This window comes from Varanus komodoensis, unplaced genomic scaffold, assembly GCF_004798865.1.
Source record: "Varanus komodoensis strain SLA01 unplaced genomic scaffold, ASM479886v1 scaffold6_2, whole genome shotgun sequence".
Taxonomy (NCBI): Eukaryota; Metazoa; Chordata; class Lepidosauria; order Squamata; family Varanidae; genus Varanus; species Varanus komodoensis.
The window spans coordinates 1998637-2017735 of NW_025336346.1; the positions used below are offsets into that span (position 1 = coordinate 1998637).

General features: G+C 42.1%; 1 protein-coding gene across 1 annotated transcript in view; it reads right to left on the minus strand.

Annotated features, from left to right (window-relative positions):
- GNAI2 (G protein subunit alpha i2) overlaps window positions 1–19099 on the minus strand; it is a 144797-nt gene that overhangs the window by 57226 nt on the left and 68472 nt on the right. Inside the window, exons 2-3 of the mRNA XM_044451288.1 lie at window positions 9939–9981; window positions 1438–1579 (exon numbers count right to left, since the gene is read on the minus strand). Coding sequence (XP_044307223.1) covers window positions 1438–1579; window positions 9939–9981 — 185 coding nt within the window. The remainder of the gene's footprint in view (window positions 1–1437; window positions 1580–9938; window positions 9982–19099) is intronic.

Here is a 19099-nt window from a genome sequence, read left to right on the forward strand (position 1 = left end):
ATGGCTAGTGCAGTGAGGCTTATTTAAGATACATATACCAAAGGCACCAAATCCCAAATGGCCAGCTTCGATTTCCCACTCCACCTGCATTACAAGCTACCTTTAGCTTTCCATCAAAATGGCAATCCACAGCTGTTTTTAAAACACCCTTTGCTCAGTATGGCTATGCTCATATGACACAGAAACTCTCTCGCCCCTGCCCCCTACACGCAACATCTTGAGCCATTCTGGCCTGACAGGTGAAGCAATCATAACCTTTCCATTATACCTGATATTCTGCAGTTAACTTCTAAGTCACTGCATTATAAGAAATAAGACTACTGTTTCAGTAAAGAGCTTTTCAAAATGTGCTAAGATGTTTCATACATTAGTAGCACTTTCACAAAAGATACAAATTCCATTCAAACCAGCAACCATGTCACTTGGATATCACTGTGTATACACAGAAGCATTGCCAACTAAAGTTCCACATCATCTGCATATATAGCAAAACATGCAGTTTGTGTGTCTCTTCCTATGTGGAAATGCTACTTGGTAGGAATGCTTCCGTGTTTAGAAATGTTGCTATTTTAGGAGCAATTTTTATTACGGCCAAGAAGCACACACAAAAAATCAATTTCTGGTTATACCTGGATTAATTCTGGCATGATGTGATGGATAAAGTGCTGGACTAAGCATCTAGGAGATCCCCATTTCCACTCAGCCATAATACTCATCAGGCATCTTTGCACCAGTCACCCACTCTCGGCCTAACCAGCTCACAGGGCTCTTTAGTGTAGGAGGACTAGCTAAGCTACCCTGGGTTTCTCAAAAGAGGAAAACCAGCAGGATATTATGCAATGTAGTAATAGCAAGCATTAATAAGTTCAGTTTATGGTAAACCCAGCAGTTGGTGAGCCAACCAACTTTAGGCAGTATGCCAGCTATGCTAGTTCCTCAATAGGGATAGCCTGGCCATGGTGATCCACGCACTGGTAGCGTCACAACGGAACTATTGCAATGCTCTATTTGGTGCTGTCTTTATGCCTGTTCCGGAAGTTGTCGTTAGAGCAGAATTTAGTACCTAGGCTGGCCTCTTTCATCTCATACCTGAGCACAAAGCTAATGCCTTATATATATTCTGGCGTGGTGTTAGGATTTTTGTGTCCATGTATTGTGAGTTCCATACCTCACATGAAAAGCCAGAATCTGCAGTGGAAATGGTACAAGCCACTTGCTTTTGCACAACAAGCTTGTTCTGCATAATTCTGCTTCTACTAGGCAAGGGGAGAGGAAAGATGAGGTGCACTCTAAGGACCCCGGGATGTCCATGCTAAAGACAAACACATTCCATCCATTTTAGCACCAGGTAAGCAAAAGCTCAGTATTTCTGACAAGAATGTTGATGGCATGGTGAGGGATCCATCTGGCAAGGAAGGGGTAAGAAAGGAAACTCACCGCTCTGGAAGGGTCTGCAAAGTCAATCTGCAGGTTTCCCATTGCCTTGATGATAGCCATAATGGACTGAATGGTGTTGCTATAAACCACTGCTTTGTACTGTCTGCACTCCTCTTCTGAGTATCCATCCTCATGGATAATCCTGGAAAAGAAGAGGTCAGGGAGGCTTCAGGTCTCAACATGCCAAACATGAAGTCATGAAATGGACTTCCAACTGTCACTGTATCCCTTCACACCACCATCACCACTGCAGGCTTCTCGTATAACATGACAAGCACAGCATGACTCCCCTTCTGCTTTCCCGCATCCGGCACTGCCCAACTTTAAGGACAAAAATATGAGCTACACAGATATCGAGGCCACAGACAAAGAGGAAAGAAAGACCATTCAGCATAGTTTGGGAGTGGGCAATCTGTGCCCTTCCTGTAGTTTGGCCTAGACCTCCCATCAGGCCTCACCACCGGCTAAGTTAGCTAGGGCTGATGGTAGCTATAAGCCAAAACACCCGAAGAGCCTAAAATTGTCTCACCAACCTGTTTTGCTTTGCCTTTATCTCTGAAAGCCTATGCTCTGATGACCACTTTCCTTCATCCTTTTCTTTTGCAATAATAATGCACTGTGATTAGAGTGCATTTTCTGAAATGGCTCACTGTGTGATAGAACCATAGCACAGGATTAATGTGTTTTAAAGCAAGCGGAGAGAGCCCAATTTCTTCACTCTGTACCATTCAAAATGTTGGTGTGCTGCTAGGAGGAGAGCCCATTCTGTGTATCCTCAGCCCTGCCTCTTTTCTTTGTTGCCCATATGACATCCATCATGGGATCTTTTTTCCCTGTTTTCCATGTGACTGAGACTTCCATTCCCCCGCAAACCCCAAATCTTCCTCTCTATTTCCACCTTGTATGTCTTAGCTACCTGGAATACACTGCTTGTTGCCTTACTTGGCATCTCAGAAGCAGATAAATTAACTAGGCTATGGAGGTGTCCATGAGCCTGGCTGATAGCATTGAAGACCAAACACTGCATCACAGTTCTCAAGTTTGATGCAGCACAAGAAACACATGCCTCATGATTTAGAAAATTTGGACCAATTGGAAACAAACTAGAAATGGAATTTAACCCAGAGAAAACAAGTGATTTTCTGGTGAACAGAACAGCTGATGAGGAACAGAAATTCAGTCTATGGGAAATGGACTGCACTCTGGATTTGTAGTCGGGAGGTGGTACTTAATCTAACTTTGAAACTTGAAGCTCAGGTGAATCTAGACACTAAAGCCACTGCTTAACTTAGATGGCATGCCAGCTATGTCAATTCCTAGAGATGCTATTGCTGGTGGCAGTCACCTATGCCTTAGTTACATCCAAACTTGACTATTCCAATATATCCTAAATGGAGCTGCCCCTGTAAAGTATTCGGAAACGTCAAAATGGTACGTAACCAGTGGACTACTGGGATTATTATTCCCTAGTTTCCAAGTTATTTCCAGACACAGAGCAATGGCTGGTTATAACCTAAATTACGTTTAGTTCCAGGATACATAAAGGACCGCTGCTCCCACATGAAAATGACCAACTGTTAATACATTGTGATGAGACTCTCACGTGTCCTAATAGAAATTTCTCTTGCAGGAAGAATCAAAGAGATTTTTCCAGAGATGTTCTGTCTCTTGAAAGGCTCACCTAATGCATTTACAATGGTTTTTCACTTCCATGTGAAAATTTTCCTGTTTTAGACAGGCCTTCGATTAGCACAGATTCCTTCTCATATAATTGCATCCACTTTTGTTTATATTGCCTTATCAATATTATACCTGTTGTTCTGTTCTGTTTTGTTTAAACCCAACCTTATAATTTATTGGCTTTTATTTTGAAATTTGGATCATTACTAGTAATACTTTTGTTTTTTTGTTGCTGTTAGCCTCCTTGAGCATGATTCATTGAAAGACTGGATGATGACATCACCACTGATGCTGATGGTGATATCACCACCTCTCTGCCAGCCAAAACTCAGTTATGGTAACTGTACACGCACAAGCCAGGAACCGAGAACTCACAAAATAGCAGCAGACACAGAGCAAGCCTCTGCCTCCCTGGGCTATTTTCCTAATAGCAGAGACAAAAATCGAATCATGGCCTGCTTTGGCTGTGTTGCTAGTAGGAAGGTTCTGAAAGGCACAGCAGTCGAGAAATAGACCATCTGCTTGTCAATTTAGCCAGAGGCAACAACTCAATAATCCAGTAGCTGAGAAGGAGAAAGTTTCCTGCTGGTCTTGTTTTTCAAGCCTGAACCTACCCAATTAAATGGGGCTTGCTGCAAATCAAACGGTCAGTTCCAGAAAACCGCTGTGAAAGGCATCATATAAATGCTCCAAACCAAACAAGAGCCAATGAAATGGGTTCTCTTACTTTATGTTAAGCATAATTTCTGTATGCTATGCATAACTGTAGAAAACTAACATACTGAGGTTTTTCAACTGCCTTGTTTGAGGACAAAACAGGTCTCCAATAACTCATGACCTATTGCTGGGTTAAAGTAAAGGTAAAGGTAAAGGTTTCCCCTTGACATTAAGTCCAGTCATGCCTGACTCTAGGGGGTGGTGCTCATCTCCATTTCCTAGCCAAGGGAGCCAGCGTTTGTCCGCAGACAGTCTCTGTGGTCGTGTGGCCGGCATGACTAAACACCGAAGTGCACGGAACACTGTTACCTGCCCATCGAAGTGGTACCTTTTTATCTACTTGCATTTGTATGCTTTCGAACTGCAAGGTTGGCAGAAGCTGGGATGGAGCAATGGGAAGTCACCCCGTTGTGCAGTTTCGAACTGGCGACCTTTCGATCAACCAGCCCAGCAGCACAGCAGTTTAAACCACTGTGCCACCTGCAGTCCCATTCTTGGGTTATCTGGGAGTTATTTCCCCCTTCAGTAAGCCATGTCTCCCATGGGTGGGTGATTATGCAAATAGTGCCCAGCAAGTCCCACAGTTTAAACAACCCACCTCAGCTTGCTTAAGCCATGGTGATCACCTTAATCATGTCAGAAATGCTTAAGAGAATGCCTTAAGGAATTCAGGAATACTCAAGAGAGTTCACCCAAAGGGAGAGGTTCTCCCTTGGCTTAATACTCTTATTTCTTATTTTCTGGAGTTGTTCTCACAGGATTTGGATAACATGGTGTACACTGTTTATCTAATTCTTGATGTCCAGGTTTTTAAAAATCAAAACTACAGCAGGGAATTGATTTCTAAGCTCTCCAGGCCAGGTGAACCCTGACTGAAGCTGACTCATGGCTGTCTGTCTAATACTTACCACACTCCACTAATTTTCACTTTTAGTTTCTCAAGAATGTGTTTAAAGTTACAATACCACATATAGATTCTATATGACTTAGGTGGGGACAAGTGCCTTCCAGATACTATCAAATTAGTCTATGGACTGGAGAGTGAAAGAGGTGCAGATTTAGACTTCAAAGCTTCCACTGTCTGATGTGCTAGCAGCCTCTCTGGACTCTCATGCTGAACTATATGAAGACTTTTTTTCTTTTCCTCTCTGCACTATTCAATGCATTTGTGATGTCACCCTTCACTTTTAATTAGAACTCAATGAAACATTAAAAGACAGCCTGTCCCTAAACTGTTCAAAAATTAAAGTTTTCCCTACACTGTTTCCCATACTTTTCAATTATGGCTGTTGATTAGTTGGTGCCACATATCCTAAATTAGGCACAATCTGAATGACAATTGATTTGTAAGGAGCAGCCAGTACAATGTGTTTTCTCACCTCTTGATCTTGTGCAGAAAAAGTAAATGGTCTGAGAAGACAAAAGGCTGGTACACAAAGACTGTGTAAAATTGCCAAATGGATTTCATGCTGCTGCTGAATAATGGTCTTTAAATGAAACCAGTATAATAAGAGCCCTTCTGAATCTTTCCTATTCTATTCAAATCTGAGATGCAGCACACACGAACCCCCTGTGTGGGCCTGCACATGTGAACAGGAGTACTGGAAGCTGGGTGAGGTGCTCAGCCAATACACCCTTTACAAGCAACGAAGAAACATCCTTCCCATTCATCTGGATGGACTCAGGATTACAGGAGCAAGGCATGGCCATCAACTAGGCCAGCAAAACCCCAGCCCCAGCAGCAGTCAGGAAAGAGCAATGAGACAATTGGGACAAGAACAAGTTGCTCTTGCACTGTGGGAAATGCACCGTTCTTCAGACATTGTCAGCCTACGACTCCTGCTGTGGCAAATGAGAGAACAGTGCTGCAGCAAGTCAGTTTGCCACTGAACTTCTGGGCTGGCCAGATAGGATAGCCAATATTCTTTATACTGAATAATTTTCTTTGTTGCCTGCTCAAGGAGGGCAAGCTGGAAGCCTGCAAGGACTTGCATGGGGTGCTTGTGTATGAGATGCTCCCTTCCTTCATGAAGCAGTCAGTGGTGGTGGAGAAGTGCTGTTCACGTGCTCTACTGGTGCCTGGGTACTGTGGGGCAATGGGAAGGAAGGACGGAAGGTAGACAGGCAATTTCAGAGCTAGCTGCACAGCAGGCAGCTCAACCAGCCTCTCAATTGACAGGTACAAGTCAGGCAGAGTTCCCTCCTTTCCCCTTTTGTCTTTGAATACAGGCAGGAAATTGGGCCCTCAGGCTGAGCTTCTTTCACCCCCTTCCTTTTGCCAGTGTCAATACTTTTGCTACTGTATTTTTCGCTCTATAAGACGCACTTTTCCCCCCCTCAAAAGTAAGGGGAAATGTCTGGGCATCTTATAGAGCGAATGTGTGTGTGCCCGACTCCCGGGACACTGCTGGGCCGCCTGCACCACGTGGCACCACCTGGCCGGCACGCGCTCGACACGTGCTGCTCTGCCCCCCTCCTCTGGCGCAGGCGAGAGCTGTGCCGCTCAGGGGGAGAGGTGCAGAGGAGGAGGAGCTGCGGGCTTTAACCCGCCGGCCGCACTGAGAGACTGACTGCTCACCCCCACCGCCCGGGAACTGCTTACCCCCACTGCCTGGGAAGACCTGCCGCCGCCGCGCCCCTTGGACGCCCACCGCCGGCACACTGCTGGCCCCACGTGGCACCACCTGGCCGGCACACACTCGGCGCGCCCTGCTCTGCCCCCTCCTCCTGCGCAGGTGAGAGCTGTTAATCACAGGTCGGTGCGTGTTTTCAAATGGCAACCTGTCTTTTAATGAAGCCCATGGGGAAGCGATGGGGAATGTGCCTGTGGTTATTAAGAAGCTTTCCATGGATCAGTTATCTGTTAGTTGATCAGACACATTTTTTTTAGGATCAGTGGATATTTGAACAGCATTACCTTCGTGTATCAAGTTTATTCTTCAAAGGCTACTTAGTCCGCTGTGTGTTTGATTTACTGTACAATATCTCATTTTTTGTCAGAAGTTTTTTTTCTATTATTTACTAGTAGGGCAGCGTGGACATTACTGGCTTTTTTAGATTTGTTATTGAATTGTCTGCAGCAGCTCTTGTATAACTGGTGTAGATTGTGGATTCCTTCAATAATTCCACTACTGACTAAGAAAGTGATGTCAGTGATTGTGAGCAACAGAGCTTCATAAATTCTGACTCTAGTGATGATGAGTTCTGTGGGTTCAACGAAAACTAGAAGAATACTCGAACTTTAAAGTCTCTCTTTTGTTAATGACAGTGATGATGGTTCTTAATGCCACTGTTGACTGCTGTTCACTTTACAAGGTTGAAATACGGTATTACTGTATTCTGTTATAGTTTATTAAATAGTTTAGTAAACCATTTGATTCAGAGTATTTTTTTTCTTGTTTTCCTCCTCTAAAAACTAGGTGCGTCTTATGGTCAGGTGCATCTTATAGAGCGAAAAATACGGCGTTTCATGCCTGCTCCTGTGGGAAATCTTTGTATGAGCACTGTCTTTAAAAAGAGGATACTGTGTGTATGTGTGTGCACACATGCAAACACACACACACATCCTTAAACAAATAAGCTTTTTTTCCTGCACACACAGGGAACTCCTCAAGTATGGAGAAATCAGTCCTGCTTCACTGCTCACTGGTTGGCATGAGGTGACCCAATTCTGCTGCTAGAGGAAATGACACAATCCAAGTTCAATTTACATTGTAGAAGTAAGGGCTTAGGGCAGCTAGCAACATTCAAACTATAATCCAAATGTAAATAAATATCCAGAAAAAATCCAAAAATTCTACCTAATTGTTTTTTTAAACACCCTGTACTGTAATGACAGGGCTCATCCTGCATCTTCTGCATTTTTAGAAGGAATTTTAGCAAGGCTTTGTCAGGAATGGATGGGAAAAACTGTCCTGGAAGCTATTCCCTCAGCGAGTTTAGAGACAACAGCAACTGTTCTTCTGCCAAGAGAGCTTTCTCAGCTGATTTTTAAGACTGACTCCTGGCTTTCTACTTCTGTCTCCATTTTACTGAAGAATGAAGATCACATTAAGGCAATCAAATGCCTATTGTGCATAAGGATTCACCATCCCTGAGCTGGAATTGCCCTCCTTAGCCTGTCACCAAGTTTTGGTGAACAGTCTTCATTAGGTATTACACTTGAGCCATATCCTTTCCATTCTGTTTTAATGTACTGGAGGGTGCTCTGGGGGACACTCATAGTTTGGGATTTTCTTTTTAAGAACCCAACCCTGATTTGTGCTTCTACACAATTTTGTCCAGAAGTTATTTTGATAACTCCTTGGTCTTCATGATGCTGTCTGTTTAGATATGCTCTCCAACAAACACTATGGCCTGCCAGAAACAGGTATATTTAACCCGAGATCATGCGGCACTGGAACTGCACACAGATGAACTCCACTCAACTACTTACAGTATGTAAGTAGTATGTGACTTAAGGAAGCAGTGGGTTGCACCAGACCTTATTTTGACTTGTCACGACAAAGAGGAGTGAATCCTTATGCAAACCAACAATGCCAATTAATTTCTGCTTATTCAGTTTTTGTGCCATGGTAATGACACCTTGCACTTTCACAGTACTGAGCAACATGTGTACATCAAACAGTAACAATACCAAGTAACCCACTTTAGTTCTACACAAGAAGTGGAAAAGTTGGGGTGGGGGTGAAAGGACCTCTATAATAAATTGTATCTGAAAGATTTCCAGACAAGAATGCCATTGACACCTATATATGTGACAGAATACTTGGGCATATGTGTGTGTATAAAACTTCAGTTGACCATCAGGTAATATCTTGGTGCTTCAAAAGGTAACAGCCTATGACAGAAATATTAGGCAAGTGTAATAGATAGGTTCAAATGACAGGAATATAAGAGATGCCATGCTGGATCAGACCAAAGGTCCATCTAGTCCAGCACTCCATACACACAATGGTAAACGAGTTGCCCACAGGATCCCTCAAGCAGGATGGGCCCAAGCTCCTCAGCAACTGGTGTACACAGGCATGCAGCCTCTGGTAAAGGAGGCAGCACATAGCCAGCGAGGCTAGTAGCCACTCATAGCATCCTCTCTCGTGAATCTGTCCAATAGCTTTCTAAAGCTATCTAGATTGGCATCAGCCCTTCCCACAGCAGTAAATTCTATAGTTTAAATATACACTGTGTGAAGAAGTACTTCCTTTTATTTGTCCTAAACTACCCACCAATCAGATTCATGGGATGATACCAGGTTCGAATGTTATGGGGGAGAGAGATAAATGTCTCCCTCTCTACTTTCTTCACACTATGCATTATTTTAAACACTGCTATCATGTCTCCCCTTATTCGCCTTTTTTTTTAAAGCTGAACAGTTCCAGTTGTTGGAGTCACTCCTCACTGGGGAGTTGCTCCAAGCCCATGACCATTTTTGTTGCTCGTCTCCGTACCTTTTCCAACTCAATAATGTTCATTTTCAGGTAAGTGAACCAGAACTGAACACAATATTCCAAGTGCAATCACACCAATGATTTGTATAAGGGAAGTAAGATTTGGCAGTTCTATTTTCTATTCCATTCCTAATTATGTCTGACATGGAGTTTGCCTTCTTCAGAGCAGCTGAACACTAAGCCAACATTTTCATCAAGCCGTCCACTACTACCTCATGATCCTTTACTTTTCCAGTCATGGCTAGTTCAGATCCTATCAGCATATATTTGGAAGATGGATTTTTTTGCCCCAGCGTAAAGTACTGGAAGGCAGAAGGCAGATTAGGCTCTGAAGGTGGATCAACAACTAATTTGCTTTAGATCAGCAACTGTTTCTTACCCAAAGCTGTTATATAATAATGACAAAAAAGGTTTCTCTCCCCATCTCCTGCCAAATTAAGCTAGTGACATCTCTGAATTGTAACATCTAAGATACAGATTTGTATAGCTCAGTGAATGTCTCAGGAGTTCAATATGTAACTGGCACCATCCTCAGAGTCACTGTTTTGCACTCTGCAGTCAGTAGACTGACAGAAACAAAATAAAACCTGCAAGCCTGAGGACTGGCCAGAAATAAGATAAAGAAGAAAGAATAGTTCAATAAAGAAGAACACTTACTTCATCTGTTTTACAATTGTGCTCTTCCCGGACTCTCCTGCACCTGTAGAAAAGAAAGAAAACTGTAAAATACAGGCTTTAACACCAATTTTCATCCTGTATAATGAGGACATTAACTGAGCAGAGTTACAAAAGGCACAGATGAAATTATGTACTCCCACAATTGCAATAGCAACAATTTTCCACTGTATAGCTACATACTTGTTTTATTCATTAACTATTTTTCTCTACTGCCTTTCTGAAGTCAATTAAGGTAGCTTACAAAGAAAAAAAATCAAAACCTAAATGACATCTTCACATAGCACAGTGTTAAAAATAGCATTAACAATTTAGAAAGTCAACTTAAAAAGTTGTCTTGACCCACTTCCAAAATCTAAAGAGAATTTGTTTCAGAGTTTGACAGCAACACCAAAACAGCCCTTTCCAGGCACTGCAAAGAAGAGAGCTTTCAAAAAGGGCTGCTTATGCTGATCTTAGTAACCAAGCTGGTTCATGTGGAAATAGGTGGCTCCGCAAATAGCCAGGCCCTCATCATTCAGAGCTTTACAAGTTAAAACCATCATATTGAATTAGGTCTGGAAAACAACTGGCAACCAAAGCAGACCTTTCAATATTGGGATGATAGTATCCAAAGCCAAGTGAAGCAGAAGCCCTTGGACTATTTTCAAATGCACAAGGAATCAGGCCTAAGGATGGGACTTGAGGGTTCCTGTGCATACCCCCAAGGCCATGTGCAATACCTGGAGTCCCACTCTCTTAATCCTGATTCCAGCACTATGTCCAAGGTAGGCCTCTTGCAAGATTTCAGTTTCACGGTTTAGGAAAAGAGATCCTCTGTGTGAGGCAACCACCAAAACTACTATGCTTATCTTCCTGGATGCACTGCACAGATGGTAAGCTCTGCAACCATATTTCTGTGATAGAAAATGCCCTACAAGTGACAAACCTGGGAAATCAGGAAAAGCTAGCTGTAATAATGGGAAATCCCTAGTTCCACAGACCTGCTGACTAAAACTAACTTTTTAATCAGTTTTTAATCAGTGTTGCTCAGAATCAACCCAGCCATGGCCAAACCCTGAATAATGACCCACACTGAAGCATCTAAGGCAGATGTGTGACACTGCACATCAAATCTTGTTGTGCAGCCTTCCACTGACCACATATGCACTAAATAAAGAGAGGGTGAAGCCCTGTGAGACACTGACAGAAAGGTCTCTGAAGAGATGATAAACATTTATCATTCTGCCAAGAAAGACTCAAGAGCAGTTTTGCAAATGCCTGCCAGGCCCCATTGCCATGGTAACAATATCTTTTGATCAATGTTGTCAAAAGCTGAAGTTGATCAGGCAGGTGGCCACACAAGCTACACAGAGTTGCCACACCTCTGGTACAGGCAGAAATAACCTTGAGCAATTTGCCTGAACTACCTCAAGCCTCCTACCAAGCGGAGACCTCTGCCATGCTGGGAATGGAGCCCGCACTATGAACTCCTCCATCCCTAAGAAAATAGAAAGGGGCAGCAGCAAAGATGAGCTTTCAGCAGCCTCAGGCAAATTTCATGCCAGCTGGTCTGCAGCCATGTTCCTCAAGGACCAGGAGATACAGTGTACAAGAGAAAGTAAGAGGATGAATTGCAATTCTAGATTAAATATAAGTGGCCAATGAAATGCTGCATAAGAGCTACTTGCCTCTTTCCAGGGGCAAAAAAAAAAAAAAAAAAAAAATAAAATCCAAAGTCATTTAGGAGGTGGGCTACATGGTTTTCCTTTCACCTCTCAGGTCATCAATGAAACAAAAATGACTAACATTTGCATGACAAGTGTAGGAAGAGTAGCTACTGAACATTTTTGTAAGCTAGGAATTTTTAGGGGTTTTTTTGTAGGAAATACAAAAAGTCCCCCCATAATGAATCTATTGCATTTTTCTCTCTGATGATGAAAAAATGCTGTTCAGAGTTTTAAAAGTTTTGTCAATTTCTCCATCTGCTACTAGTTCAAATTCTCTTCTCTGCACAGCCTTTTTAGCAAATATATTTTGTTCAACATCAAAACAGAGTGTGTCTCTGCAGGTTTTGTCCATGAGATGTTGCACTGTGGCATATCCATACATGACAAAAACTTGTTCCCAGGCATTTAGTGGAATATGATGGGTTATGTCTGCTGTTTTAATTAGGTCTGGCTTTTAAGGGAAATGTTTTAGATGTTAAACTATTTTGTATATTGGAATTTTTAGCTGTTTTAAAACTTGCATGTGGGAATTTTATATTGTGTTTTATTGTATTTGTATTTTTATTGTATCTTTTGTATTTGATTAATTGTTGTGAACCAACCAGAGAGCTTTGGCTATTGGGTGGTATAGAAATAAATAAATAAATAAATATTTCCCCTAGAATCTCTACTTTTGCAATGCTGATGTTACTGATAGAGAAAAACCCCCTCAAAATTTAAACTTCGCATGTCTATACAAATCTGTAAAAGCATGTAGCAGCTCTGGGGACTAAGTAAAGATCTAAAAAATAAATCCTTAGCAATTTCATTTCCCAAAAAAGAGAGGGAAAGGTCACAAATCTGCGTGCTGTACAGAAGTTGCATTACTTTTGGCACATGGTTTTTGGCAAGCAATGTTCAAGCTGTTAGTTTTATGATACAGCCTGAGAGTCTCCCCACTCCCAACAAAGAAAGAGCGAAAAAGCCCATGCCCCACGGAAGAGAAGAAAAGAATGAGATCTTAACTTTAGTGCGTCCACAAGGGAACAGAGGTCAGAAGATAAGTCCATTTTTAGAATAAGTTCTCACAACTTTGAAGATATTTTAGGAATTCATGTACACAAAGCACAGATAAGGCATTGAGCTTTGCTCTCCCTAAGGTCAAACAAGAACTCTTCTGAGGCAGTAAAAAGCACAATAATTTGAATGCTGCAGGATAAGCTGCTAGGACTCTTGCATTCTGCTTCTCCACATGATCAGGGCAAAGTTGAGCAAAAACTAAATCCTTTCCACCTTATTTACAATACAGTGCCTTGTGTTTGATTTGCTATCTCCACACCTCAGACAGGTTGTGATTAAAAAGGAGACAAAGCACACAACAGCAGTTACTGTAGTGTGTCATTTATGGCTGATTTCATACATGACACAAAGCATTTTAGAACCTCCACTATACTCATGGTGGAAATACAGTTTTAAATGAGCTTATATCTGCTTTTAAATTGAGACTTACAACTGCATTTCAACCTCTGTGCTTCATCTTCCAGTCTTTGTGTTTGTTATGTGTGAGTGAAGGTTTTAAACTACTTATTTACCAATCAGCCTACCATTTTCCCTTTTGGGCATTGGCCCCCATCACATTTTAGTCTCTTTTCTCCTCCTTGTCACTATAAACTACACTACATTGCCCTTAACCAATTTCTCCTCCATTCCCATGATCATGAGTAATTAATTGCAACAAAGCAATTTCATTGCTACCACCCTCCAGTTTTCAGTGAAATGTTGGGAAATGGCAAAGTGTGTTCTCTCCCTGCTTCAAAACTACTCCTTGCTCTATCCCAGGAAACTGCTGTTGGGTCAAAAAGTGATGATATTGAATGGAAGTAGATGGCTTTGATTAGGTTCCAGAACAATACAGGGCAGGTAATGACACACCCTATCTAAATGCCAGTGAAGTTGTAATTTCTCTAACAGACTGTGCCTTCCTTTGCCTGATAAATGCAAGTCTACTTGACCCATAAGTCAATTTTATGGTTTAATCTACCTAAGAGGCAAACCTCTATGAAGAAATAGGAAGCCTCGCACATTTTCCTTCACAGCAGAAAACATCCCACAGTGTTGGGAAAAGACTCTTTCCTAGATTAATAGAAGGTTGATGCTCAGCAAGTATGGATAGTATGAGAGACTGATTCCTCTGCAGAGGTAGCGGATGCACAGAAAACAGGAAGAATTACATTTTGGTTCAAGTGGAAATCAGATGCACTTTTGGGAGGAAGGCAATGTCTGGATGAAGTACACTTCATCACTGGGAAAAGTCATATAAGGAAGGTTGAATCCATATAATGCACTGGATCTGCAAGCCAGCAGGATGGCAAAGAAGGCTACCTTCCAGGAAAGGAAGCAGAGATCAACAATCACCACTGCTGCAGAGAGCTTTGATGTCTATATATCTGAGGAATGACCAATGAGCTCCACAGTTAGGCAAACCTAACAGAAGCCATAATGTTCTGGAGCCTTTGGAGAAACTGTCACATCAATGGATGTGAAAAACAAAACAAACCAGAAAAACCATCCATTTGCAAGTGAGAAACTCAAATAATAGCCATGAGGGAAGCCCAGAGTGAAGGTCATTTAAAAATCTGGTCAATCAAGGAAAGCAAGATCAACAGAACACATTGAATACCAACTGCAGCAGAAGAAGTGAAAGTTGAGAAAGATTTCCACTTCTGAGCATAAGACAGTCTAGTTGCTGGCTTTCTGACAGCATCAAGAATAGCCTGGAATGCAAGAAATAAGTACAGCTGTGAACAAATCACTGTATTCTCAAAGTTGACTATTTGAGTGTACTAAGCTTAGATGCCAGATCCAGCCTCAGTTCCAAGAGACAAGGCTCGGTCCACTGGGAGCTGCAGATATTTCCATCTGGCTACATCGAGAAGTAAAGCAAATGTCTCAGCCACTAAGCGGCTATGAGGATAATGTCAGTTTATATCTTTGCTAACACTTTTGTGAGCAATGAAAAGATGGAAAGAGGCAGATATATCCACGACCACTTGAGGGGAAAAAGTTTCCTATGAAGCCTAGCCTACCCCCCTGCTGTGCTGCAAAACCTGGCCATACTGCATTCTCCATATTTTCAGACAAATCCACTGACAGGGTACTCTAATGATCAAAGAGGGACTGTTTTACTCTCAGGTATTGTTGCTAATTGTGAGATATTCGATAAAACTGCTCAAGGAATCTGCAAATACACTGTCCATGCTGGAAGTGTGCATTAGCCTTATCCATGATGGAAAGTACCAGCCAAGGACCTAGCTAGCAAGTCCAGTAAGGATCACTGATTTCATTCTTCTTAATATACAGTTTTAGTATTGTCCATGACTACATGAATACACCCCTTCTTGAGTTTGGAACATTTGCAAGGTCTTTTGCACTTCCAGTAGCTCAAGGAAATTCACATGTTGAAAGGCATCCATTCCGAGCCATGAATCCTTTGGGATCAACTCCCCACAGGGGCACCCCATCCACTGAGCAGCACATCAGTGTTGGGAGGAAGGCTACACGAACAGAATCTCTTCTTGAAGACAGGAGATTAAATTACCATTACTGCACTTGGGATGTGCAAGAATGCCTGTTGGGCACTGCCTGTAAGACTGAAGGCATGGAGGAACCGAGATCACACATGGAGTCAAACAAATGCCACACCAGTGGACAGTGGTGGCCAACAAACACACAAATTCTAGTTTAAGAAGATAACACTCACCTGGAGAGAAGTTGATCTCTCTCACTTGCAAACTCTTTCTGAAGTTGTACTTGAACTGGGACAAATCCAACCTTAACATCTACCCAAATATGTTAATATAGCATTGCCATGTTACACTCAGACATGGATCAGGCATACCTTCCTCAAGATCAAGCCCCTGCTCTAGCTGTGTTGGCAATCAGTTGCTGTCCTGATCTGTCCTGAATCTGCTTTCCTTGAGCACAGAGGTAGGTATAGACTATGCGTTTTGCAAACACCTTGGGTGTTCCAGCTAGGCTGAATGGGAGCATGCAAAATAAATATGCATTATATTTGATGATATATAATGCCTTTCTCAATTATTATGTGGAAATAGATCCACACAGAGCCACAGACATAAACCAGTGTAGATTGATTTTGGAATGGTCATTTGGAACTTCCTGGGCATAGGAAAGCAGATGCCGTCTCTGAGGTTTAGGATCTGCTGAGGTCCTCCTTCATTAGTGGCAGGAAGTATCAGGAGCAGGAAAATCCTACAAGTAATACAGACCTCCTTTTGCCAGAAAGGAGTCCACATTCAGCTTTAGCACAGGCTGCAGAGAAAGCTGGTGCTGATGCAGTGCTGTCTGAAGGTGCAGTAACTTCAGAGCTTGAGCCTCCTGGGAGAGATTTTCAGTCACTGACTATGTCACAGACTAACAGGAGTTTGAGGGAGGAAGTCAGTCAGACCCATGGCTAGAGTTCCATGCAGACTCAGAATCCATATGATGCCCAAAGACCATGCAAAACACTCCTGGTTTTGTCTTAGGTAGCATGTACTAGGACAATGGATGGGGTTTCCTCACTAAAAGCCGTATTTTCAGGCACAAGAAACATGGCCATACATTATGCACAGATCATTACAGCTCAGCAGGGGAAGACCACATGCCTCAGATAAGCCACATTATTATCAGAAGAATCTTCTTACAGTGAATCTGATTAACACATTCACTAACAAGTCTGGATCTGCAGGCTGGTGTATGCAAGTGGTACAGCTGTTCTGAAGCTTCACAAGATCTCCCTCAATCCTGGCATCTCACTAAAGGAAATAATCCAGCTGGTCTACTTTTGATTAATTACTTTGAAACATGACGGTGGCATAACTACACAGACAGCCTAGTGACAAACGTCAGCCTTAATGGACACTGAGTAGTTTTTCCACTACTCTATGGTACCCGTTTGATACATGCAGTAAAGCAGAATCCATGAAGATCTATTTTCAAGTGACCCAGAATTCCCCGTTAGCAACAGTATAAATTGTTCAGCTTTCACTATAAACCGCTCTGCTTTGTTGCAAGAGTAATTCACACTGCTTGTTCTCAGTCACTTGCAATTGTCACCCAAACCCCAAACAAATCACAAATCGGATTGTTAAAGACAATTCGTTCCAACACCCACCAGCACATGCAGTGATAAGGGCCAGTGGGCAACTACACTACCCACATTGTTTCCTGGGGGTTAACATTTAGCCGTGAAAATAGGCTTAGAGCAAAAAGCTCAGCACATGAGATCTCAAACTGAACAGAAAGCATTCAGGAAAATTTAACAGCCCCAGAGACACAAGGGAAACTTGGAGCTGTTGGCATTTGATTAACCTTTGCTTCACTGAAATGAAAACAGGGACTGGACAATTACTGCAATAGGAGGAAGTGAATACAGTACACTGAAACTCCTCTTAATCTAATACTCCCCTCCCCCTATATTTTCAAGATTAATGAAATGCAAGTTTGACTGAGCTTTCGGATACATGAACATATACAGGTAATCATGAGATATGCATTTATATATTAGTTAGGGATATCCCGACCTTGGGAAATCCAGTTCATTTGAGCTCTGGTTTCCTGGTAGTTTCCAATCCAAAGACCAGAAACAGCTGATTTGGGGGGAGGGAGGAGTCCATGGACTTCTGTCTCTAAATGTGCCAGTGGTCTGCACATTTTTTACAAAAACTGATAAGGAAATTTGCACAAATCAAAGCTTGCAGAAACAGCATGGCTTATGCAATTTGAGCAAACTAGGAGTCAGAAAATATATAGTTCTAGTGCAATTTACACAAATCATATTAGAACCGCATAGTTTTCCATTTCCAGTTTGCACAAATGATGCAAACAATGTGACCTGCACAAATTTTCTTCATGTTTAAAAAGTATGTAACCTGCAGTCCATCTTAGAGATAGATGTGTGTGAGCTGGCTCAACTCATACAACAACCAGCACAGCACAGCGCCAATGACCCTAGACCCAAGGGGCCAATTCATTAAACTCCACTCAATTATCACCTCCCTACTGAAGTTCTCACACTTCCCTACAATTAACTAACAAGCCACAGTTAACCCATGATTAACTCATAATGTATAGGACTAGATGTTAACCAGGCTAATCACAAGTCTCATGTTCAAACTGGTAGAACCACAGACCACCAGCAAATCATCAATTCATGATTTATTGCTGTTACATGGGAATGGGGCCAGAGTCTCAAGAATCAGTGCTATGCATCACAGAATCATAGAATAGTAGAAAGGGCCAGAAGAGCATCGTGTCCAATCCCCTTCTGTTGCAGGAAACTAAATTACACCATCCCATTCAGATGACTATCCAGACTTTTTTCAATGTTTCCAGCCAGGAAGAACTCACAACTTCCCCAGCTAATAGGTTTCATTGTCATACTGCTCTGGCAGTCAGGAAATTCTTCCTGGTGTTTTAGTCTAAATCTAGTTTCTTTTAACTAAATCCATTATTCTGTGGCCTGCACTCTGGAATGAATGAGAAGCGATCTTGTTCTTCCTCTTTGTAATACCCCCTTGAGGTACTTGTAGAATGCTATTCTATCACCCTTCAGTCTTCTCTTCTTGAGGCTGAACATGCCTACTTCTCTCAATATTTCCTAGCTTAGCTAGTGTGGAAGCAACAGATTCAGAATAAAAATTCCTATTTTTAAAATGTTGGTCATTTACCTGAAGCTGATTCAAGTTTTAAAGCTAATATATAATTCCTGAATTTCTATCTGTGATATAGAGTGGCTATGTTACATTCAGTATGAGTATTAAGCCTATGGCCATAGCCTACAATTTACTCAAAACTGTTAAAGTCCAAATGAGCCATTTGACAGAATCTGTTCCTGGCAGGAAATGGGGGGGGGGGATCTCATCACAGTGTATTTCCTATTAACACTGATCAACACCAAAAGCTTGGTGACTTAGGGCTCTCTTCTAAGGCAGTATTATGAAGTACATGTTAAGAAGCTAATTACTTCCTGGACCACTGTGAGCATTATGAATCTTGTCCTTTGCATTTGAAACACAATTCATTATAATACTAAAGGAATCTAATGGTCCTAGAGCAAAAGCCATGCAATGAAGCCATGCAACCCTTTCATCCATGTGAGGGCTTCTCTAAATTGGGACCAAGATGCTGCTGGTCTTACTTGGGGTGCTTCCAGATAAGGCTTTTGTTCTACCATTGTCCTGCCTCATTCATGAAAATGTTAAAGGGAGCTAGTCAAACAATGCTGTGTCCTACCTGACCCTACCTATGTTTTCCCACCACTTTAGCTATCTTTTTTTCCCTGCAGAAAACGTATTATGGAAGGAAAGACAGAACAGCTTTGCAATGCCTCCTGACAGGTAAGTCTGGGAACCCTCTGTCTGGAAGCTGTGAGAAGCATCTGAGTATGCTGTT